General features: G+C 36.9%; 1 protein-coding gene across 2 annotated transcripts in view; it reads left to right on the top strand.

Annotated features, from left to right (window-relative positions):
- PRKCE (protein kinase C epsilon) overlaps positions 1-26,200 on the top strand; it is a 302,234-nt gene that overhangs the window by 183,734 nt on the left and 92,300 nt on the right. For both annotated transcript variants that reach the window (XM_075496258.1, XM_075496259.1), the window contains 8 exons: positions 4,761-4,920; positions 6,060-6,094; positions 7,497-7,582; positions 9,773-9,905; positions 12,777-12,919; positions 14,102-14,198; positions 15,883-16,097; positions 17,392-17,565. In XM_075496258.1, coding sequence (XP_075352373.1) covers positions 4,761-4,920; positions 6,060-6,094; positions 7,497-7,582; positions 9,773-9,905; positions 12,777-12,919; positions 14,102-14,198; positions 15,883-16,097; positions 17,392-17,565 — 1,043 coding nt within the window. The remainder of the gene's footprint in view (positions 1-4,760; positions 4,921-6,059; positions 6,095-7,496; positions 7,583-9,772; positions 9,906-12,776; positions 12,920-14,101; positions 14,199-15,882; positions 16,098-17,391; positions 17,566-26,200) is intronic.

Below are 26,200 nucleotides of genomic sequence, written 5' to 3'. Positions count from 1 at the left end.
AGAAGTGCCACGGAGGTGTCTGTTGCATGGGATTACCTGGCAGCTACCCCTGTTGCTGCGAGTGTTACCGTTGTACATGGCCTACAGTTTGGCTTTCATGGGGTAGTAGCCGTTTAACTAAAACATCCGATTTATTTTTTTTCTTCCCCAAACGCTGTCACTGTTTGATGCCTATCCCCTCCAGATTAAGGGAAGTGCCCAGCGTGTTCCCTTTTAGAAGTCAGCATTCTGAGCAATAGTAAATGCCAAAAAACCTCTCTGTGCATGTAATCTCTCTCTCTCTCTCTTTTTCTGCAGTATTTTTTTCCATTTTCTTGTTTGTTGTCAGAATTCTGTAAGTAATTGCAACATAGAGGATAAGGAATGGAAATGGCACATTTTGCTACGCAGGATAATTCTGGCTATTGCAGTTTAGTGCTCCACATTGAACCATTCTCATTTATGCTGAAACCATTTTAGTATGAAATGAGACCTGACATGTTCCAGCCTTTGTTATTTGGTGTACAGGGTCTTTTTCCTCCAATCTTGCCCCCCTTTGAGGGCTGCTGAGTATTATGTGTCACTTTCTTACCTTTTAACTTAGGACTTATAATACATACTTAACAGATACTACATGATTAACAGTGTTAAATGTAGTTCCAGACAGTTCATTTAAACATCCATTTTGCAAGTATTTATGAATTCTGTGCAATTTTGCAAGCCAAATACTTCTGACTTTTGTAACACTTCTCTAAGAGCTTGGAGTTAAGCCTGCAAGTCTTTTCAGTCTTCAAAATTGTAGGCAATATGTTTGTATGTATGTATGAGTCTATAAAAGCAATTATATGCTATTGTTTTCCAAATAACTCAGAGTTACTCTTGGCTGCAATGAAAAGAAGTAGTGGCATTACTGGGTATAGTTTTGAGACAAAATTAGTTCTAAATTTGCCAGTTCTCAAGTACCATCATATAAAGCCTAAACTCAGTGTGCTGCATTGACAGCGTTCTCCATGAACGCTTGGAAATTATCATGAGCCTTTCTTACTCCGTCTTTTGACAATGAAAGTTAAATAAATGCATTAAAAAAAGATAAACTGAATAATATAAAGGGCTGAAGGACTCAAAATCAAAACAGGGAACAGAATGTACATTACATAAAGAAACAGCTTTTACTGAGAAAATGATAATCCTATGTGACTATTTAGTAGAAATACTGTGAGAAGAAATTGTTGTTCATATTGGAATTTCTTCTAGACTGACTACAGCAAATCCACTTAATTTTCATTTCAAGTCCTCTGCTAAGAATAGAAATGCCATGATTGGGCAGTAAGTGGTATCCTAATGGTATTTTCTAGAATCTATCATATACCACTGTAAGACTTTTTCTTTTTAAAATATGTTTAAAGGCCAGTTTTGTTTGGGATGCTCATATTTTCTAAAGTATGTCTTGAAAACACTAGTTGGCTGTATCACACAAATGTTAGGGGTTTTCCCAAGTACTCCCTGTTTTCTGACAGCATTTAGTGATCTCTGCTTTCCTCCTTGCGAACAATGAGAGAAGTTTGGGGAGAGCAGTGTAACTCTCTTTCTAAGGAGATGTCTTCAGACAGTTAAATGAACGTCTCTGGTATGGCTGTTCAGTAAGAGATAAATGGATTTTAATTTAAACATAGGACTATTGTTAGTGCTACTAGAAATGAGTGGTTCACAACCCTGGGTGTGAGCCAGCACAGATGTGATCATCTGCTTCTGAGTCACCTGGGAAAGTTACTGCCTGGTTTTGTGCCTGTGGCCCACAACAGCGGTGTGAATTGTGCAAGACATGGCAGTATTTTGCTTGAGGACTGTGGAAAAGCATTGCTTATGTGTTTTTGTTGGGTAACAGTGGACAAGCTAGCTGAACTTGATGTAAACTGAGTGTGAAGCTCATGGGTGAATTAATTTCTCTTGTGACTTGGCCTGCTTTGATGAAGGGCTGATGTCCCGTCATCCAGTGTCCAGTCATGCACCGTATTGCCAGATGCTACTCCAACCCCCCCAAACAAGTACTGCTGCCGAGTGACAAGGGGGGGACTCTATGCGGGCTGTCATGTGAGGTGAGGTAGAGGCAGAGTCACCGCTGGGGAGTCACTGCTCTTGGCCATGCAGTTCATCTGTGCAGTTCAACACTAAAGCAGGATGCAGTGCATGGATTTGGCCAAGTGCTAGTCTTTAGTGATAAATGTGGAACAGCAGACTGACAGGAGAGACTGTTTTGGGGGAACTGGCTGATGGACCTCCAATGTTACCCAAGACAGACCAAGAAAACTACATTTCCCTGAGCTGTTTGAGCATCCTTCTCACACGCAGAGATGCTCTTTGTGTGGAAATGATATCGATAATTGAGGCCTGCCGTTTAATCTGATAATTTCAGGATTGGTGTATTGCTTGTAGCTGTTTTCAAGTCAGTGCCTTTCTGAAAAAGACACTGTTTTGTTGTTTTGTTTAACTATTAGGATTGTAAGTGAAAAATGGAATTTCATAAAAGTATTAAGTATAGAACTGAAAGTAATACAGTAACATTAGTTTTAAGACTTTCTTGGTTAAAAAAAGAAAAAAAAAAGTGTCATGATAGTGTGTTTATCTAGCCAAAACAAGAAGAGGATTTTTATCTGCTCTGTAAAATTACAGGTGCTTTATCTGTGAAGAATTACACTTAAGATGAAAAAAAAGGAGAAAAGCGGTATTGTAGACTGATTATCATATCAAGTGTGAACTGTGCACTGTCAGAACATCTTGTTCGTTTCATATAAGCAGATAACTTTTTGGGAACCCTTTCCAGGAGAATGGGATTTTAACTTTCTCACATCCAGGGTGCATACTTTAGCAAATTCTACAATCTGGTTGATAACCAAAAGAACAGTTCTGTGTTACTATAGAATTATTTCCTATAATAATAACTTTTAAAAGTTTACCGGCAGCTTTGTAAAGTCAATAAATCATTCAGAAGCTGGAAATAAGAGTCTTTGGTAGGATTTCCAACTACATATTACATATTCTCTGTGGAACACAGCCTTTCTCTCGAGGGGCTGTGGTATTTATTGGACATCAGAGTTTTGCTTAATGCATAAAATAAACATAATTGACAACATAAAAATAAACATAATTGATAACTATTTGGTACTTCTTTTCTATTTCTTGAAGGGGGACCTAGACCCATTGCTTTTTGATTGTTCTTTGGCATAAATAAAAGGGGCAGCTTTGTGTATAAGTCAGTGTTTATTTACTGAGAGCTCACTTAGACTAGAAAAGTAATGCCATTCTAGCCATCCCACAGATGTGTCTTCTTAGGGTGAAAACCCACTCTGAGTATGAAGTTTTTGCAAAACGTTAATGTGTAAGGAGCTTGGGCTTTTTAGTGCATAAATGAATTTGCTAGTGTCATAGTTTTTAGCCCTTGCTGTGCAGTGAAAGAAATTGATCTCGATTTGTGGGTCTGTGCTCTGCATTTTCCCAAGATATCCATCCATTGGCTTAATTTAAGACCATTTTCTACAAATTCCTAAATCAATACATTTTAATTTTACAACCCTCAAAAATACGGTTTATTTCAGTGTTTGTAGAAGAATTTGAGACTGTTATAGATTTGAGTTGTTCTCGGACTTTTAATTTTCTTTGTGTTATTGTTAAATACTGTACTGTTGCTTGGAGAACTCATTCGTGTACAGAAAAGCTTGCAACAGACCAAAGTTGGCATCTTTAGGCCATCATAATGATTCAGGGTAGCTGAAATTCAGAGAATGACAAGCGTTAAATACATTTCAGAATGTTATATGCACCGAAGTAGTGAATGCATAGATTCAGTTAGCAATGGATGACTGAATGCGGTCCTCTCCAAATCTGATATTCTATTTTGCAGACACACAAGTGGCTCAAGGAATGCTTGTAATATCTGTCTTTCATTAACAACTATGTACTATTCTTCATTGCTCATTCATCCTCAGCTTTTGCTTAATGCATACAGAATACTATGGAGGTGTAGGTGATACTTTTCAAAATAAAGCCTTGGGAAAAAAGACCCAATGCACTCTGGAGGATTTTTTTCCAAAGATTTTCATTCTAAGATATATCAACTTCATTTTTGACTTCCTCTACCATTAAATCTCATATGCAGTTGAACAGGAATTGGTTAAGAGGAACAACTTCCTTCCCTTGAACATTTTGCTGAAATTGTATTAATATCAAAGTGGATTATTAGAGCCTGAAGCTCAGATCTTAATCAGGAATTCTACAAAGTAATCAGTTCTGGATGGAATTTTTGTTCTGCTTGACAATATGTATTTGTACTCAGCTTTTTTGCACTTGTGTCAGCACTTTCTGAGTGTATGGGGACCAGGGGATGCTGGGATTTTTTGGTGGATTTCCCCCCTGCCCCTTGAAAATCAAATGAGATGAGAGTCTGAGCTCTTTGGAGAATCTAACTGTGTAATTACTGTTAAAGAGGTTGCCAGTGTGCTTTATAGTGATAAAGCACAGAAGAGTTATTCCCAGCTTAGCATGAAGTTACAGATAAAGGTTTAGAACAAATAGAAGTTCCTGTACAGGGCAATGAAAACCTTTGCCCTTTAGTAATTGATGCTAAAAAAGAAAAAAATTGCCCACAACGTAGGGAAGTTATCTTGCACTGCTAGCTAGAGAGGATGATTTTTATTTTTCAAGAATATCTACTTATGTATTGCATTTGAGTTTTCCCGTGTTTGTGTCTGATACAGCCAGTGCTTATTGTTTTTTCTCTGTTTCAGCACCCAAAGACAATGAAGAACGCGTGTTCCGGGAACGTATGCGCCCCAGAAAGCGACAGGGTGCTGTGCGACGCAGAGTACATCAGGTTAATGGACACAAGTTTATGGCCACCTATCTTAGGCAACCAACATATTGTTCGCACTGCAGAGATTTTATATGGTATGACTTTGCTTTCTTTGCAACTTTGTACTGAAGAGTTAACATACCCTCCTGTTTTGCTGAATTATAAATGGCGTAGAGTAGTAGTTCTTTTCCTCTTCGTTTTAATATTAAGCTGTCATCAGTTTTGCAGACGATAATAGAAGACACTTAAACTTCCATCACAAATGTTAGAATTCGTTGTATTTGTGTTTTTTCTCCTCTGAGCCACAAAGTTCGATCTTTTCCTGTCTAGTACACACTATAAATTCTAGGTAGACAGCCAGTCTTGTGTTCTGTAGGTGCCTAAGTGTAGATATAGACATAATATTAGACCTTTACGTTTTTCTTCTTTAGGTGCTTATGTATCACCATCTTCCTCCTAGGAAATGCCAAGCTCCTATACATCCTACTGAAGTTAATGAAATATGGGAATATTAGACTTCTAATGATCCAGGGTTTGGGTGCTCAGTGTACAGGGTCTTTCTTATTACAGTGTATGTCAAGAACTCCCTTTTAGAAATTATTTACATTAGTTTTGAATACTCGCATTTTTCAGATAGGGAAAAGTGATGGAGACATTCAGTTCTCAAGTTATTTTTCAGCAACTCTATTGTTAACTAGAGAGACTGATTTGCACCTTAATACACATAAGATCTGATGTGATCCATAATTAATATGCCTTAAGAGTGTGTAATGAATCAATCTTTCTTAATGTGAAACGATGTGAATTGTACATGAACTCAACTACATTCCTCTAAGAAATCTCTGCAGGTTAGGCTTTAGTTAGCTAAGATGATTTCAAGCAACAATATTGGCAAATGCAATCTTCTCTCTATGTAGAAGCCTGCTTGATGACTGTTTTACCGGCTTGTGGCTTCCCTCTCTACGTACCCTTTGTCTTTGCCTATTTTATTGTAGTAAATGTGTCTTTACGTCTGAATCCCTTCATGGCCTATCTTCCTACCTGCTACTTCTTAGCAGCTGGAATGTTGTTCGTACTTTGAACTGATCTCGATCTAGGCATGCAGTTATCAGACAATTGGTTATAAGAAGCTATTCTTTTAAACTTGTGCATGTCCAGTAAAGAGAAGAAAAAATGGTTTTTTGTTTTTAAGAATATATATTCTTCATTTTCTAAAACACTGTTTTATTTTCAGGGGTGTAATAGGAAAACAGGGATACCAATGTCAAGGTAAGAGAAAATCTACAGGGGGGCAGTTTGAATAGATGTCTTATGTTATAATATATAAATAATAAGATACTTTTATCAAGCATTGTATATGTACAGTGTTAAGAATTTAGCACAAGATGATCAGAATAAGTTTGTCTCAGCAAAGATACAGTCTTTACAGTAAGTCACAGTAAGATTTTTCAAAACTGTTGGTCTTAGGCAGCATATATGAGGTAGGGGCACAGTTAACATCGCTGAACAGCAGATCCTAGGTATCTCTTGATGCACATCCAACTAGGGGGGCATATCTGCAGATGTTGCCTTCTTCATTTTTCACTTCTTGCATTTTAAAATTATGAATTCTTTATTCTGCTTAAGATTCTTTGTTTAAAAATGCCAGGTAATTGCAAAGACTGTAATTAAATAGATGAGATAATTATAGAGGTCATCATTAGAGAAGGTTATAGCAAAGACTGCAGAAGTGCTTTATTTTCAGCTCCCATTTTTGAACTCAGTTTCTTGTACTCTTAATTTTTTATACAGTCACCTCTTGGGATGATATTTTTGTACTCAATTCTCATCTGACAAGTAGAAATAATCAAGTTAGTGATGATTTTTCAGTTACAAAAGACTTGATGGAATCTCATTGTAAATAAATAAATGCAAATAATGGTTTTACATGCTATAATAAGAATTACTGTATTAACATACAGCAGAGGTTCCTTGAGTTCTGATTTTTTTTTTTTCTTACAACAATGACCAAAGCTAGAAGAAAATGAAATTCATTATTTCACTCTGAAGGTTTTTTTCTTCACTTAATGACCTTGAATCCCACACTATGATAGACCTTGCAATTTTTAATCTTATCTGTCGTATCTGCAAATGTTATTCATTGATTAAGTAATCAGTATGAATATTGACAAGGCATTTTTGCCTCCTGAAACGTTTTACTGTTATCAACTTATGATAATGTGTTATAGAAAGAATGTTCGACTTTGTTTTTTCTGTTCTTTGACTTTTACAATGAGTTATCTTCATGTCTCTTTTCCTCTGTAAGTTCTTCACACAGGAATTGTTTTTGCCATTATGTCTCATATAATGTGGAGGTCGTGGACTTTATCATATAAAGAAATCAAATATGTAAAAATTGAGGAAAATTGTGGTTAATATTTCAGAAGGTAATTTGTGGTTTTACATACTGAGATTTTGACAGATATGCTTTAGTTCTCTTAAAATTCATTGATCTCTTGAAAGTCCATTATCTTCTGCCTTTGTAAGCCCGACTTACTTCATAGGACTCACCAAGTCACCAGTCACTTGCAGCCTTTCAAGTTCCAGCATTTCTCATCTTCTGAGATCAGTCTTTTGCTTTAAAATCAGTTGTCATAAAAACTCATTCTTTTATCTGTTTTTTTGTTTATAGTTTGCACTTGTGTAGTTCACAAGAGGTGCCATGAACTTATAATAACGAAGTGTGCTGGCTTAAAAAAACAGGAAACTCACGATGAGGTAAATGTTTATAAAATAAATTTTCTAGATAAAACTCTGTCTTTCATCTGTTCAAAGTAGTGTCATCTCCTCTGTTTAATCAATAAATTTTATAGACTTTTTTGTGCCCTTCTGGTTGTCTTGTGATGTAGCATTTACTTTGGAATGACAGATTACCATAACAGTTTCATCTACATGGGAATTATTGTACAGCAATTTATTTCTAATTAGTAAACTTTTTATAACATCCGAATGCTTAAAGTCTTAGTGAGGTCTTTCCACTCCTTTTCATTTTTAACATTCTCCATTTCTGAGTTAATACGAGTTTTGTCATTTTAATTCAAAAGAAGCAGGATAGGACCCTTTATCCCTTAACTGCATTTTGTGTGGCTGGGTCATTAGCAGCTGATAGGATAGGCAGTATGCTTGGGTACATTGCATCAACATAAAAGACTGCCCAGAATTTGCTTGCAAAGTCTCACTTCAACAAAGACTGCATCCAAACTGTCAAAATGTAGAACAAAAGCCATCCGTGTGTTAAAGAAGGCCCATGGATATTGTATAAGATGGTAGTGATAACACAAGGTACTGCATAGCTAATAGGTTTTCCAGCATAATTACTCCCTACCTCTAGCAAGCTTTTGTATATTAATGGAATTAACACAATATGTGCTTCATGTTATCATGCATTTAAATAAGTGAAGACATCACCTGAAAATGAAATTAGCTGCCTTCAGAACTGTACTGTCAGGGAGGTAAATATATGTGCCAACAGCACGTTCGGCTCTGGATCAGAAGAGAAAATAAAGCAATCCTTTTACTTGGGTTACAGGTCTCTCTCAGCTAAGATGGCCCTTTTAGGCTTGGTTAGGAAATTAATGTTAATTCCTGTGGACATATACCAGGGAGCAATGTGACTGCTGTCGTGTTCAGCTCCCTTAGACTCCTCAGCTTTGGGGTATCCTTTTATGGCTGGGTTGATAGGGAACAGCTGGGGAGGGGAGTGGGTTTATGGTTTTTTAAACAGTTGTAGCCCTCAGCTGTAACCAGTGAATGCTTTATCTTATACAGAAGTTTTTTGTTTGTTTGTGTTTTAACGGAAAAGCTAATGAATGCTCACTGTCCTGTTCTGTTTTGTGCAACAGCAAGGGCCTACTATCTTTCACCATAGGATTAGGTGAAGTAGTCTGTGGGTGATCCCAGTTCCTTGGCCACACAGAAGTACATTTCTTAGTTTTATTTGTTAAAAACCTACATTTATATGCTTGAAAAAGCCTAGTTTTAAATTACAAATCAGAGTTGTGTGTAACAATGATTTTAAGCCACTCTTTCAACTTTGACGTGAATTTGACTGACACACTAACTGATCTCATTCTTCCTGTGCAATTCACTACCATTTTTCATACTGGAAGCATTCTTTAATATCTGGTTCACAACCAGTATTTTACGTCCCAAACTTGATTGCTTGCATAGGGTTGTGATAAAGGACTGTGTTTGGCTAGTGTTGTTTTTGCATAGTACTCACAGAAGATACAAAATCTTGTGTAGATTTATATTCCCAGGCTCCAGACTGGTGGAGACTCATATGCTTTGCTGATATAATGCTCTCATTGTTTAGAAGGGGTACTAGATCACTGGAGGGAAGCCAGCGGTAATAGGAAGGGGAAGGAAAGACATTTAAGTAAATGTCCTGCTGTGCAGTGGGCACTATAAAAACTTATCACTGACATCCTTTAATTAGTAAGTAATCATACCTTGGAATCCCTGAACACAACAAATTATCATTGTCATTTTCATAATCTAAAGAAGAGTGGGATATGAAAAGGTAAAGGGGTTGTGATACATTTCTCTTTCTTAGTCCTGTGTTAGTTCAGCCTCCTGCTACTAAAACAATTGGGAGTGACTTCCTTGCCTTCCACATTAAGAGATCTTTCCTGATAGCTATGTGTTTGTTGTTCCCAGAAGTACTAGGAAGTAGACTTTAGTCTTTATCTCTTGGACAACAGCAGCCCTTCCCCCTCTTTTCCCCAAATAAAGTAGTGAGAAGAACTCTGGAGCTGGAGTATATCTAATGCAAAGATCATCATCTGAGCACAGACCTATTTCATCTTGTTTGAATTCTGTGTGGTTTCAAAACATAACAGGGCCTCGGCATACACTGATTATAAAGAAATTAATTAGAATTAAATATGCTGTGCTCTCCTTTTTCAGCAAGTGGGATCCCAGCGTTTCAGTGTCAACATGCCTCATAAGTTCAGCATTCACAATTACAAAGTGCCCACCTTCTGTGACCACTGTGGTTCATTGCTCTGGGGTCTTTTGAGACAAGGTTTACAATGCAAAGGTAAGGATTACCACTTCAGAGCCTTTCTTTTTCTTTATGTGTGCAGTAGACTTGGAAAGACTTCAAGTTACTGTCTTTTCCAGCATGGTCAGAAATGAATAGGAAGTAAATAGTGGACTGCTGTAGGGATTGCCATCATGGTTAGAAAATGGTCCTTTACCCTGTCTGCAACACCAGTCAATAACAGATGGCAAGGAGAGAGGTGCAGAAACACATTTTGCACTCGCTGCTGTGTAGGTTTATTGCCACATAGGAAGTCAAAAGTTGACAGAAAATTAGGAGCATGAGAATTTACATCCCTTCAGCTTATATGCTTTTTGTGGTGATGGTTGTTAAACTTTTTAAACATCATTATTCCAGCTACTTTTCCCTTTAATATATCATCTTCAAAAATTACTATTATGTATTGGCTAGGCTAGGCAGAACCAGTCCTGTGTGCCCATATCCAGAAGATGAGATATTCTGATACCTAGCTAAGTTATCCTTTGTGATGGTCTGCCTAGCCCCTCTATTCCAGAAAATGAAGGATTCATTATGTTCTGCAGCTTAAGGACTGTGTACTCTGTACAGTAACTGTATATGAAGTTACTGCTGGAAGGTGCATTCATGTCATTTTAGCTAACTAACACAAATGGTTGGTTCCATACGCCCTTGTTTCAAGCAGATCTATATATTCTAAAAGGGGGAGAAAACAGTACAAACACTTGCAAAGGAAAGTAATATTTTAGAAATAGTGAATAAAATACTTCAATTAGTGGGTTGATGGAAATGATGTCATGAAGATCGTCAGATTCTTAGAAAGTAGTACCTAATGGAATTACAGACATTTTAATTTTGTTACACCTTTACAAATGGGTCATAAATCATCATCATCATAAATACAAAAATCATATTATGTACACTTCTCAACAGCAGAAATGTGGAGTCACACATATATGTATGAACATATAATCTATTAAATACATGCTTTGCAGTATTTCAGATGAGACAACTATAGGTGAAGGTCAGACCTAATGCTTCATGTCACAAATTGCTGAGCAGCAGGGAAAGAAGACATTTCTTTCATGGCAAACTGATACACAGTGAGAGCGTTCTGAAGTTCAAGCCTTCCCTTGTGATTCTAGCTAGTGAGCAGTGATAAAATGTTAGACTCCAAAAATCAAAGAGAAAAAAAGATCAGGTTTAATTCAGAGATCTTCTCTGAACATATCTCCACCATAATTAAGATAGCATTTGAACAAAATCTTTAATAGTAGTAAAGTAACAATATTTAATCAGAGCTATAGTATCTCTCTGCTTAATCTGTGAATATATTAGTTCACTTTCATATTCTCTCTCAAGTACCATAGTGGTTCATTTCCTCTTAACTGTAGAAAATAATGTTATTTCACATATGTATGCATTTACTGTATAGCAGATGCATCAAAACAATAGTTCAGAGAGCCTATGTTGCTTTCTCCATGTTCATAAAATTAGTGCCTATAAAAATGCAGCATTGTCTGCATGAAATCTAGAACTCACCTGAGCTGGAAATCTCATTGTCTCCGTGCTTTGTTTTCTCTCTTAACAAGTGCCGAACAATGCTTTCTTCTTCAGAGATGTACTTGCTTGCCCAGTGTGGTTATTAACACCAGTAGAAGTGTATTCCAGAGGTTTATTCTTCTTCTGTTTTTTCACTGCTTGTTCCTGTGCTTCTTTTTACAAAATATGTTCATGAAGTTGAACTGTACAAAATTTTCCTGCTTGCTTTATTTCAAGCAGTTCAGTTCCTCAGTGTCCACTGTTATGGATCCTAGGTCAAACATTTTAACTTGCCACTGAGCTTTTGTCACCGAATATACATGCACTGAAAATACCATGTGTAGCAGTTGCTTTTTGCTGCTCTTGTGAGCTGAAACATACTTGAAAAGGAAAGGCACCTGCTTTCTGAAGCGCATGGTTACTGCTGCAGGTACAGTGCCTATGTAGAGTCTCAGAGGCAAATGTGGTTTGTTTCTTTAAGGCTTATATGGTGAAAGCATTATTGATGAACAATATAATGAAATGCAGCTTTATAAGTACATACTTTTTTAATTTTCTTTTTCTCTAAAAGGTAGTAAGTGAGGAATTTGAGCAATTGAATGTTAATCTACTATTTAATTACGCTTGCAGTTTTGCTTTCTGTAATCATGCTCCACAAGAGGGCAGTGAAGTCTAAGATAAAATATGTCATCTGCTCCTAACAAATCCACACTACGCTGTTTTTAATGGAGCTATGTTCTTCCCCCTACCCCATAACCTGGAAGCAATGTAACTTTTTTTTCCTCTTATGAGTGTGCTAGTTTCAGGAGATGGTATTTAAGAGAAGAAGCTTAGTAAATGGATTGCCATCTAAAGAAAGAGAGTGTCTAACAGTGCCAGAGATTTTTATTAAAACTTAAAACACTGTTGGTTTTATGCCTGCCTACGTTAGGAGTTAATCTACTTGAGTAAAATAGAGTAAGAAGCAATAATATATAAGGAACTAATGTTGCGCTCTCAGTATGAGAGCAGAAGTGGACTGCTAAAATCCCAGCTCTGAAAGACTTTTATTTTAATTCAAATTCTATTTAAGATTTACAGGATCATTAGGTATTTTAATTTGTTCCTGTGTCTGTTCTGGGTACTGTGTGAAAGCACTGTTCTGCAGTATCACAGCAGAAGAATGATAACCAGGTTAATAATTTTATATTAATGTTCAAGTGTCACTGCAAATCCACCTAAGTATTTTTCTGCTGAAATTATATTTATCTGAAACAGTTAATGGTAGGTCCAATAAGGTCTGATTTAAGTAAGACAAATGCATGCCAGGGTAGTATTTAATTTACTCTCTTACTTTACATTTCATTGCAGTTTGCAAGATGAATGTACATCGACGCTGTGAAACAAATGTGGCACCAAACTGTGGAGTGGATGCTAGAGGCATAGCTAAAGTTCTTGCAGATCTTGGAGTCACTCCAGATAAGATCACTAATAGTGGGCAGAGGAGGAAAAAGGTAATTTTACGATGTAGTATCACATAAGAAATGAGATAAATATGGCTGTACTGTAACTTTACTAGTTGGGGTTCAATCTCACCCACTTGACTTGCACAAGAATTTTTTTTAAGTCGGTACAGAACTAAGACTTTGGCTTTTGTTTTATAAGTGCAAATCATCTGTTCTGAATTTTGATATGAAATTTATTTTGACCTGCTACAATTTTGCAAACCTGGAGTCTGTGTAGAGTCTGCAAGGATTTCCCCTTTTTAATTTTGAGGAAGGACATTTAACAGAGAGACAGTGTCTGGCACAACAGTTCATAAAAACATACATATCTCTCTGGCTCAGAATTGGCATTGGATAATTGATTGATTGAGTCACGGCACTACTCTGTAACATTGTAAATGCTGATAAATGAGCCAATGTGCTGACTCATGAAGAGGAGCTGTTTGCCAGATGACGGTTCCAGAGTTGTTATCGCTATTAGAGGAAGAACTAGGCTGTTCTAGAAATAAAAAGCATAGGTCACCCCAAGCACATCCAAAGCTGATGGAGTTATTCTGGATTTGTAATATGTATCCTGGATCAGAATTTGGCCACACTTTCTATCTCTGTTTGCATGATTGTGACAACAGACCCATTGCTTTCACTTACAGAAATAGGCAAATTTTACCATAATATCTTATAACAGTGACATTTGGTTCTGTTCATTTTCCTGCCCACTTGGATCCCATGTACACTGTTTTAAAATGTTACAGAAACATGGAAAACTCAGGAATAAATTAATTGATCTGTGACTCCTGGGAAAAGATGTTGTCATGTTGTTATTGCATGAGTTAGTTTGCAGTGCTTGCTGATGCTTGTTGTAGTTAAATGTATTTACCAGATAGATTTCTACACAGGCTCAAGGTGGCTGTTCAAAACTTTCCCACTCACTGGGTATGCTTCTTACATTTATTTCATCTTAAGAACCTATTTTACTTTAAATTGCCAGTTCTTTCTCTCTTTGTATTATGGTCTCCATTTGATGTGATGCCATCTACTGTATGGTTGAGGTCCTGCCAGTGAGAATCTACAAGGGTAGAACATCTTCACTTTCCATCATACTTGTACCTGCGAATTAATGTTGTTAAATTAAATTTCCTCTTGGCACGGGAGGATCTCATAGCTGAGTACCCATTTTGGAATTGTTCTTAGCTAATTGCAGGTGCAGAGACTCAACAACCAGTTCCTGGAAGCGCATCATCAGAAGATGATAGGTCAAAGTCAGCACCAACTTCTCCATGTGATCAAGGTCAAACATCCCTTTTTATTTCCTAACTGATATATATTGTCACATATTTTCCTTCTTTATGAGGACTAAAAAAGCTATCGTCCCCAGCCTTTGTAGAACAAAATCAACAAAGTAGTTACCACCAGAAAATGAAGCACTTAAAGTTATGAACTGCAAAAACTTTTTTTAAATGCCTACTTCTCATTTTGTTTAAATCTGTGAAATTAAGTGGCTTTTAAAGGGAAAATTATAAAACAGTCATCTTAAAATATTAAGTTTACTGGATGAGTCCTTGCCTAACCAAATACCTTTATGTAAGGAGGTTATATATTCTTTTGTAAGAGTGAGAACATTTTAAATAGTACCACAGAACTTGAGAGCGCCTTTATCTATCTGAAAAGCCTCTATCTGTTACTAAGTTCTTGAGATACAATTGCCTCATTGCAATTCCATGTTGAACATTTGTGATAATAAAAACTTCCATCCAGTTAGGCTATGCTAGCATGTCTGTGTGGTCTCTAGAGGCTTCATAAAACAGTGTTTCCTTTCAGTGATTTTTTTCATGCATAGATTTGGAGACAAATATTTTAATCTTCACTGATATGACCTGATTTCATTGAGCTGAACAGCCTGATTGACGGAAGGTGTGTGTCAGCAGCATGTTTTGAATCTGATCTGGTTGATGTTTTTAACATACCTCACAGACTTCTGATTTTTATGTACCATCATGTGTGTAAACTGATGAATGAAAAATCTTTACATCAAGACATAGGAAGATGGATACTTTTGTGTCAAATTCTTTGAAAATTATTTACAGTTGAGAAATTTCTCACCCTTATTTTTAGGGAAGAGACTTCCAAAGCTCCATGGGAATAAGTACTGTAAGACTCTGAGTCCAGAACTGATTTAAATTTGTCAACCTTTTTGTTTCACAGACAGCATTTTGGTTAAATAATAATTTTTAAATATCTGATGTTTTGCTTAAAATAAGAACAAGAAATTTGTCTAAATTCTCTCTTAAATTTCACTTTTGTAGCTGTTCAGTAAAGTTGTTGCTTCCAAGGCCATCAGGCAGAAGTACTATGCAAGAGCTTGAGGCAGACTCTGAGGTCCGTTAGTCACCAGGACTCACTGTGTTTAGCAATGAGAAACCTTCAGAACCATTTAGCAGATCTACATAATTGCTGCTTGAAGCAGCACTAGGAAGTGGTCAAATACATTATTGGCAGGTGTCTGATAACAGCTGGAGCGGAGTAAGATGCTCCATTCATGTTGACTTCAAGGGCTGGGACACACAACTATCCTTTGAACTTTTGAAGATACAATTCTAAAATACTGAAGCAGGAAGATGAGTAAGTGCTGCAGGAAGATAGGGGTATTCAAAACAAAGTGCTTCTCTGTAGTACAGGAACACCCAAAATCACTAAAACAACTATTTGGCCACTATTCTGACTTATCTGTCAAGTTTTGGATATGTCATTCTCTTAGGTTCATTTTAAAAGGCCACCCTTCCTGTTAGAGCAGGATTTTGGCTGATTACTGTAAGGTGGAGAAGCAGTTTGCTAAATATGTATTCTTAACCACAGAATGCTCTACACAGTATTCAGGGATGACGAAATGTCCCTTCCCAAAACTGATACAGACTAACACAGGCTGGTTTTCTGATGTTTGGTTAAAACGAACACATTTTCTCACATTTCCACAGAAATCAAAGAGCTGGAAAACAACATTAGGAAAGCGTTATCATTTGACAATCGGGGAGAGGAACACAGGGCAACAGCTACAACGTCAACAGACAACCAGCTTAACAAACCTGGAGAGAATGGTGAAAACGGGGAGGTCAAACAGGCGCAGACCAAGCGAATAGGCCTTGAAGAGTTCAACTTCATCAAAGTATTAGGGAAAGGCAGCTTTGGCAAGGTAGGTAGCTTCCCCCCACCCCCCTTGGTGTTGCAAGCTTTTTTTGACTGTACTGCTTTGAAAGTATTCATAGTGACATTCAGAAAGTCCTTCCACCCTGGGGGTTTCCTTCCATTCTTTACCCATTGGGTGGAAGCAGCTTTTACCCCACAGATCAGGAATATCAGCTTCCTGATCAGGTGGTATTTTCGGTGCTTTAGCTCACTTCATTAACCAGAGTCAAGCCTTTTGAAACACAATGTCAATCGTTCACTATTTCAGGATATTGGTAATGAAGTGAAGACGTACATACAGTTACATACATACTGTTCAACAATATAATTAGTTGTGCTCAAGCAGGACAAATCAGCCCAGGAATAATGCTGTGGAGTTCTGAGTTCATTCCCTTTCTAGATAATACGCAGTTCAAGTTTAGTTATTTCACAGAACAGTTTATGTGCTTGTTTTTCCTCAGTGGGTGTGTTCAGTGCTGGAGGAAATAGAACTCAAGCATTTCCACTCAGATACGACTAGTGCAAGAGGCTTAGACAGCTGCCCAAAATACCACATATGCGGCAAAGATGTAACTCGCCACCTTCCCACAGTAGGAAACTGATGAGGGTGGAAGGGGCATTGCTCTCTTTACAGGGCTTATAGATTCTTCTTTTCACAGTGCTGTGCACCGTGGAATCAAAGAGGAGGACTGAAATGTGAATCTGTTTCACAAGTACACTCTTCCTTCCTTGATATATGGGAACTGCAGATGCAGAGGGACAGGGCTGAACCAGTTCTTTTGTCTCCCTCTTCTAATCCTTTCTCTGAGGATTACCCTGGTTCCAAGCCAGAACTGACCTTAAACAGAGTATAGGACTTGGACCTTAAACAATAGTAGTAGTTAAAATCAACAACTTTAAAGCAGCCAGAATGGTACGTGAGATTGTATACTAAGTTCATCACACACAAATCTCACTACCAAAAGTAGGAGTTAAAAGTGGGAAATAAACTTCCGTTCTATATCAACTTCCTTCCTTTTTAAATTTTTGAGATCTCATTAATAGGCACGCATTAAGATATTTGAATGGGGCGATAAAAATCTTTTATCTTCTGCATTCTTAACTAACAAACAAAATAGATATTGTCTGTTTCAAATTTAAAGAATACCAGAGGTATCTTTTTTCTAAATTTACATTACTTTTATAAACATACAACTTCATTCAGGCAAGTATGTAACTGTCTTTATATTTCCAGTGCAAACTCATATGCAACCCTGCATTATCTGTTGTTCATATGTAAACAGAATTTCTGTTTGTTTTAGGTAATGTTAGCTGAGCTAAAAGGAAAAGATGAAGTATATGCAGTGAAAGTCTTGAAGAAAGATGTCATACTTCAAGATGACGATGTAGACTGTACAATGACAGAAAAGAGAATTCTGGCATTAGCACGGAAACATCCATACCTAACACAACTTTACTGCTGCTTCCAGACAAAGGTAAGCTACATGAACCTTTTACTAGTTTGTGCCCAAGGAATAATATTCACTATTTCCAGAATAAAAGACAGCAACGTAAAAAGTACAGCAATATTTCAAAAATATTTCTGAGAAGATTTTGGCATTTCATTATTTCAGTAGTATTGAACAGGAGTGCTGGCCACTGTTAAATAGTGTAAATACCATTACATTGTAAGTACCAGGAGATGGCAGTAAATGAGTTAAAACATAAAAAAAAAACCACTGAGGTGCCATTTTCCGAGTTTCTTCTGTACATTAATATGGTGTATCATTTGTTGAATTAAGTACAAATATTTTTAATGTCCAGTATTCGGAGTAAAAATCCTAAAATGATCTTGTCAGGAATGAGATTATGGCAGAACGCTCATCTTTTCAGTTTTCTTGTGCTGTGTAGTATACAAAATGTTCGAAAGAGAAAGGAAATAGGTATGCTGCTTATCAAGTAAGTTCCTATAGTGCTAATGCCTCCTGTGTGCTTGAGGAGCAGGGAGAAGGAAAGGCAGAGAGAGCTGATAATGAGAGCCTGTTCCCTTGGCGTGTTCCTTGTTGGTAATTTTTCATACAGGATTCCTCTTCATAGCACATGTTTTGGATTTGCTGCTTAAATGTAAGTGAACGTTTGGATGGTTTAGCTGACTCTCTAGGATTTCTGAATCCAGTCAGTCTAAGTGCTGAAACCAGTTGTGTTCACAGAATATTTCTGGTTTTCATTTTTTAGTCCTTTATTTCTCTCGTCATTCAGCTGAGCTGACAGTTTTTTACCTGGTTGTCCAGAAGGCTTTATGGACAAAAAACAACCCCACAAGGTGAATCTGTCTTGCAGATAGAATACCAATCATTTAATTTACAGAATCATCCATTACTTTTGAAGTGCCTGATAAAATGTTTACTATTTCAAAGCACTAAGGTTTGAACTTTTGCTTGTTGAACTAAACATGCCATTCATTTCAATGGGATGAGTTTTTGACCTGTAGGGAATAAGTTTAGATGTTAGTATATACGTATGTTTTAAATAACACTTGAAAATCAATCAACTTCCTTCAAACTTCTGGGTTTTTTTTTTTCTTTCAGTAAGACGCTACCTTGGAGTATTTGAGTCAATTTAATGGAAAAGTTTGGCAGATTAAATGAATAATTAAATTAGCATTTTGAACGAAATTAAGAGTTACTAATAGTGTGTATGAGTGTATGTGTGTGCATGTGTAAATACCTACATATTCACATATTATAACCAAAACTATGTATGGCACAAATGAGCAATTGCAATAATTATATGTGTAGAATTACAGAAAAGCTGTGATTGAAAGGTCTTCCAGCAAAGTTGTCAGGAAAGATAAATAGGGCAGTGGGAAAGCCATAGGAAAATGGGTAGTAGGATCAAGATTATAGTGTGTTCAAATATGCAAATAGCAAATGTTTAATATGTTTATACAGTTCTTAAATTAGTGAAAATGCATTAGCGTTTTATGTGCTTTGAAGTTGACACAAAAACAATAGCCTGGGAAGGTGTGTATACAATTTATGTCTGCAGAGGATGTTTCATGCATTCAGACTTTCATTTCATTTGAATATATGTGAGAACATACTCTTTAAATGTTTTAACGTATTATTTTAAAATCTATAACTAGAATTGAGCATATTATTTCAGATTAAGAAGGTGATAAAAAGATTGTGCTGGGGTGAGGGATAAACTCTGTGAACAGAGAGGGACCTTTAGGACTAAGGCAGACCACACTCCCTGAAGATTAAATAAATCTATCACCAATCTGACGTGAATCATGTGGCAGAACATCGGTAAAGATCAGTTTTACATTAAGTGAATTATGGCAGAAGGTTCTCCTGCTACTTCTCTGGTTTCCTGGAGATTTCTTTTCTTTTGTATTTCTCATCTGTTCTCCCCTCTTTTGTATCATACTTTCTGCCTTCCTCCCTGCTCTCCAAAGCCATTCATCAAAGATATTCAGAAATTCTTCTCAGAACCTTCTCTCTTCCCAGATCTCTTGACCAGAGAGAAGCTATAGTTTGTGGCTTTGCTTGAACTCAGAGGAACTGATAGTTATGTGATTTATAGTTACAAGTCATAGGCTAGTGACTCTTGGTAGTGTTAGGTTTACGGTTGGACTTGATGATCTTAAAGGTCTTTTCCAACCTATACGATTCTGTGATTCTGTGACTCTTATCAAACAACAAAAACTATACCTAGTGATACCCAATCAAATTAAAAGTCCACAGTTGAAAAATTGAAGGATTTTTTTTGAGCATGACCGATGAACAATTTGCAAAGAACTCTTTATAAAGAAACAAAAAAACCCAAAACATGTAAAAGCAAAAGCAATACATCTGCTAAAGCTGTGTTATTTATGAATGACAACAAATGAAAATGTACCGAGTAAATTAGTCACTGAATGATTTGCTCAGGTTCAGTGGAAAAACAGGTAGAAAAACTTGCTCGAACAAACACTGTCTGTGGTTAAAATAGCTTTACTGAGACAAAGGCTATTGTACAACAGAGTTTAAAATGTGTTTAACAGTAGTGTCTAGTTACTTACACTGCAATTGTATGCCGTGCCATGGCTTCTGTACTTTGCAGAACTGGTCCCTGAAGTGATCATGCTGGAATTAAATTCTACATTTCAAGTAGAGCATATTTGTCGTATACACCCTGACTTAATGGGAAGATTGACTCAGTATTCATTGTCAAAGCACTCAGAGGTTGACTTTATGTAATGAGATTACTTGCTTTGTTCCTCTTCCACAGAAATGTGAATGTATGAGTTTGACTTTATATATTGCAGTGTTTTCCTTCAGTAATAAGGTGAAGACACTGCAGAAAAGTTGCCTAATAGGCTTTTTACAGTAAATATGCTTCAGTATTATTTGGTTTTTACATGAAGCAGACTTTTCATTAGTATCATTTACTAAATGATACTATTATTATCACAACAAGTAAGGGATCATATTTAAAATTATCTTGGAATTCAGAAGTCATGCCAAATAATGGCTAATAACAGCATCCCTTATACACTAATGTGGTTTTAGCCCCACATATGTGAATTTACTTTTAGCAGTCCCATCTAGCTTCCTTATTTTAAAGGAATATTCTTGGGACTGGTATTTCTCATGTTCCTTCTTAATCTGAAAGCTAACTTTGATCAAACCAGTTTGCTTTAAGCTCATCAAAAAATGACACCCCCCCAAAAAAATGAACATTCTATATTAAAATTATATATATTCAAATATTGTACTTCAGGGATTGTTTTGAGGTCTTCTGCAGTGACCTGGAAGTCAAGAGAGCTGGGTTCTGTTCCAAAGCTTGGGATAAACTGTGTGAAGCTAAGGTATGATGTTTTGTCTGCAATAGTTTGAGGTATGAACTCAGCAACCCAGTCCTACACATTAGAAAGAATGTAAAATCTACTGGCAGGACCTCAGCTGATGCGTGTTTTTATGTGGAAGGAGCTCACAAGATTTTAGTGTAGCATATCTTACAAAACCATGTCACAGTTGGATAGTATTTTTCAACACTCCCATACTATGACAGAATTACCCTTCTTGTTTTCGCAGAATATGGTCAATGCATCTATTAATGTATTCAGAGGTTTGATTTCTGTTTTGCTTGTGATCTGTCAGCTGGGATATAAATGAAGAATACTGCATTCTGTATTCGTCACTCCCTTAGTGAAACTTGCCCAAGGCCTAGCGTATTGGGTACAGCATTTTTGTAATAACTGACCTTTGCTTATCATCATCTTTGATTTATTCAGGACTTCATTGTGTCCTTTATTGAGAAAATGTTGGGTTTTTTCAGGACTACTACTGTTTACATTCTTTTTTCACTCTTCCTCCTATCTTCTCTTTCTCTTCTTCTATGTGCTGGTTCCTTGTGTTTTCAGTAAGGAGTATCATACCTGGCAATAATGCTGATGCTGCCCACTTCCGCTCTCCAGTGTCCTCTTCACTCCAACCTCATACCACACTTCAGTGATCAACTCTGGAGTGATCAACATTAGGTTTTATTGATAATGCTTCAGTCAGGTGGCTAGCAAAGGGGGGTTAAGTATTTCTAGAGCTATTTCCTCTGAAGACATTCTTGTATTTGTGATACTTTGTTCACAGTTGGACGAAGTTTCAGAACTGTGAAAATTAAAGTCTTTTTTAATGGAAAGTTGAGATTCTACAAAATAAAGGTATAACTAGCTTCACTTTATTCCTCCTACACCCCTGTCAACCTTCTTCATAGTACTTAAAATTTTCCAGACCTCTACCCTATGAGGTGCATACACATATATGTGCACACCCTATAATTTATAATGAATTATCCTAATAAATACTTTACAAAATAAAATGGTTTTAAAATTATTTAAGACAGCGAAAGCTTTATTATGATAATTCATTCGAAATTTAGAAGACTAGAGAGCTACTGCTTTTAACATCTACCATTTGCTTTTTTTATCCAACTTCATGAAATTAGATAAATTTGGAACTAGTGCTCTCCTGCTCTTTCCAGAGTACTATCTTCAACAAAATTGCTTTGTAACACAGACATAGTAGAGAGTACTATTAGTACAGAGCAATGTTCCTGTGAATGATAGAGTTGTATAACTTGTAAAGGGCCGTTAGTCAGCATTATAGCTATTTCTATTGGAGAAAACAAGTAATTGAAAGGCTAGAGAAAGTCAGTTACTACAGGTAAATAGTTAGACTTATCCCACCCATAAAAACTTCTTTTTTTCCTTACAATTGTCTGCATGTTAAAAGCAGCATATCTATTCGTAGCATGGCTCCTGAGCTGACTTGCAAGACCATTCACTTCTTTCCTGTGTTCTGGTGTTGTAAGGTAGAGGTTAGCCATGTGACTGGCAGAACTGAAGGGCATCTAGGAATATGCTGTAGTGCCCCTATTACGACTATGTTGATCCCTTAACTGTTACGTTCTACTTAGTGGCTTACTACTGGTTTAGCCTAGATTGTGAGTACTGTGCTTCAGGTACCATTCCTTTCTGCGCATTTGCACTGTATCTAGCACACTCTGGGTAATGCTAGAAGGCTGGTGTTCATAAAGCTAAGATTTAGGAGGTTTTGTTTGTTTCAGCTGTCACAATGTTCCTTTGTGATTTTTGGCAAATCTCTCAACCTCTTTCTGCATCAGAACCCTCTGTGAAAACCCAGAGTAATCAGTCCTTCTACTCATGGCTTGTATTTAGATGTTTCTAAGGAGGGTTTGGAAGTCCAGTAGTACAATATTATTACAATGTACAAGGATCAGTATGGAAAAGTGGGACATTGCAAAAGGTGTAAAACTAAGTTACATTTTTAAAGTGGCTTGTTTTATTTGTGTAAGAAAACGTAAAACAGCAAAAGGAAAGAGAATCATACGCTTATGATGTCTTTAAGTCATGTTTTCTAAGCTAATTTAAGAAGACTCAGTGTAGTATGTGACCAAAACTGTCTTTGGTAATGTAAAAGCAAGTCTTATTTCTCTTATGTGTATTTGTACAAAAAAGTAAATGTCTTCTGTAATAATAGCTCAGAAGGGTGTCATTTATGATATACAGTGCAAATTAACCTAACTGACTGGCCGCTGTTACATTCATCTGGGACTAATCAAAGTTTATAATCCATTTTATCTGGTATTCTTGTACTTTCGTTGCTAAGCAGCTAAAGCCATTATGCAGATATTGCTATATGGGTGTAATCTGTTTAGCACAAGTTTGCATTGCCTTTTATTACTGATTAGTGTCAAATTAGAACTTTTTAGGGCCCAATTCTGTTCTTTATTATCCCTGCTTCAGTGGATTTGTACATGTTTGAGACAAAAGACTAAATTACCCTCTGTATTTTTAGCTACTTCAGTGCTAAAATATTTTAATACAATTTAAATATAAAATTATTGACACAGGTTTCTTAATGGTAAGTTTTAACTGGTAAAAAGGTAGAATAAAATGGTAGGTAAGCATGGAACAATGTTATTTATACTGTTTATATTATGGTATCTTTTAATATACCTTTATACATATTTATATTCAAACTCAATTTTAATATTTTATTTACCTCTATTATTGTATATGCGTATACACAGTATATGTGCAATAGTAGCTATTTTTTAATTCCCAGCTGGTTTCTACAGGCAGGTCATATCATAAGAAATTTAAATGAACTGATACGGACTCATTCTTCAGAATATTTCCTGAAGCACTAGAAGTTAGAGTGGTATCTGGTGATGTCTCCTATATCATACAGTCAAGAAGTCATGTAAATACATGACATTTTGGCAGAATAAGGTTTTTCAGAAATTTGGGTGCTGTGTATGTTAAATTTAGATTTCCTGTTGACTGCTACACCGTATGAATGCATTGACCACGATCATTGTATTGTCTAAAAGTAGACACTGTGGTCAAGAATAGTTGGAACGGTGAAGCTGATGATTAAATACTGCAATCATTGTCTCTCACACACACAAGCCCCTGTTTCCAGCATGATGACCTGGTTTTGGGAAATTTGCTATTATGCTGCTCAGTTATTGCTAGCTGCTCTTGAAGGATTATTAAAGCTTGGTTAGCTCACTGAAGATTCATTGTTCACATTAGCCCTTTTAGCGTTAAACTTCAAGTCAGGCTATCAGTGCAGCCAGGCTCATCAAGGGCCCATAGGAGAAATTACTCCTCCAGCATCAATCAGAAGCGTCTAAATGCTTCTCTTTCAGACAGGAAACTTTTATTTTGTGATGTAGCACCCAAATTGAACAGGACTCTTTCACACCCTCTCAAAGCTAGGGCTTGTTCCTAGTTTGCATGTATAAAAGTGAGTGCTGCAGCTGCAGCTCCATGGATTGCTTTGCTGTAACCAACTGAGGCCTCGACAACCCTGGGAATAGTCCCGAGTCAGCATCTGTGCCCAGAATTCACTGCAACTGCCATCACGAAATAGGGCAAGCTGGAGTTTGTACTGATTTTATTTACCTTGGTCCTCATGCCTGCATACTAGGCTTTTAAAGTTAACTATGCCAGTAGTTCACTGTGTTAGAAACATCTTAGTGTAGCCAAGCGTAAAATCCAACTTCCAGATTTTAGTCCTGATGTGATTATGTGCAGACAGGAGGTTTTTAGGATAACAGGTGGAGCTAAGGGCCTTTTAGGTACTGTTTTCACATCTCTTGGGCAGAGTAGTTATAACTAGATGTTGCACACTTTTCCCCTTGAGAAAAATGTGTTTCTCCGGTTGAGGCATGTTTGAGGGGAGGAATTTTCAGAGTATCTACCAGATGCTTTGCCAGTAACTTTCCTGGCAAGTCTGTCTGTCTTGTACACCATGCTTTAGCAGAGATCAGAGGAGACAGGAATATTGTCGTCCGAATGGGGCAGAGGGGGTAGCGGACTTTGAACAGAACTGAAGTAGACCCAATACTTGCTGGGTCCACAAAATCTCTGTGTGAGCTTTGCACTATGGCTGTGTTAACATCATGCTTGTTGGTTCCTCATCTCGCATTCTTAATCTTGCAGCTTTTGTGGGAATGGAGTACTGTTCCTCATCCAGCAGGATAATTGAACAACGCTGCTTTAAATGAAATCATGTAGGTTAAGGCTGGATTGTGGCTTTTAGTTTAGTTTCATCTTGGGAGAAGGGGAAGGATAAGAGTAACCTGCCTTGAGGCTGCAGCCCATGGAAGAAATGTGCCTGATTGGTTTGTAGCAGGATGTGTCACCCTGCAGCCATGTGCTGTGACCCTCCTTTCTGCTTTCCTCTGCACATAGGTCTCAAGACCATCCTCACACCTGGTGTAGGATCCCCCTTTTGGACAGAAGAGACCTGAGTACATGACCTACATGAACCCCCTGGCCCTTTGTCCTAGCGCTGTTTGTGCTTTTTCTTGTATTTTATAGCAGTAAAGCGCTATTCACAATTTGCTTCTGATGGGTTCAATGTAAAAATGAATTTGTAAAAATAAAACTTATCTTTAAAATAAGTGGAAATGTAATGCTCACATGGGTAGCTATCAGGATGCCTCGTTTATGCTAGTTAACTGTTGTAAAAGCTATTTAAAGAAAGCCTGTTTTACCCAAATGATTGTGGGAGAACATTTAATACTGTGTTTGTTAGGTGTTGATCTTACAAGTAAACAACTAACGCACCCCAAAGGAAGAGTCAGGAAAAAGGAAACTGCATATAAAATTTGATCCTTCTGCAGCTTCTTTTCTAAACGCAGGAAATGATTCTCTTTGGAATTCATTTGAGCACTTCAATACAACTTTTTTTTTTTTTAATTGTAACAACAGTAAGCTTGGTAAATGATAATTGTACACGAGAGAATTTCAGCATGGGAAAGAAGTGGAATTTACAAAACATTTGATTTTGCATCTTTAGTAAAATTTTCATTGCTTTTTTTAGCATGTACACAGAGTAATTTTAGTTTTGGCATAACATGTCTTCTGCACCATACACTATGTGTGAGGTGGGCCATACTTGAGTAGGGTATAACTTAAATTACACTTTATCTCTGCTTCTCAAAACCACACCATCAGATTATTTTTACACTGTTAATGGGTGTGTGAGAAGATTTAAGGGAATCCAGTTTATGCCATTTTATCTCACTTATGGGTGAGTACTTTTAGCAGAA

The sequence above is a fragment of the Mycteria americana genome, chromosome 3 (genome assembly GCF_035582795.1).
Source record: "Mycteria americana isolate JAX WOST 10 ecotype Jacksonville Zoo and Gardens chromosome 3, USCA_MyAme_1.0, whole genome shotgun sequence".
In the NCBI taxonomy this organism is placed as follows: domain Eukaryota; kingdom Metazoa; phylum Chordata; class Aves; order Ciconiiformes; family Ciconiidae; genus Mycteria; species Mycteria americana.
This window is presented reverse-complemented; position numbering and strand designations above follow the sequence as displayed.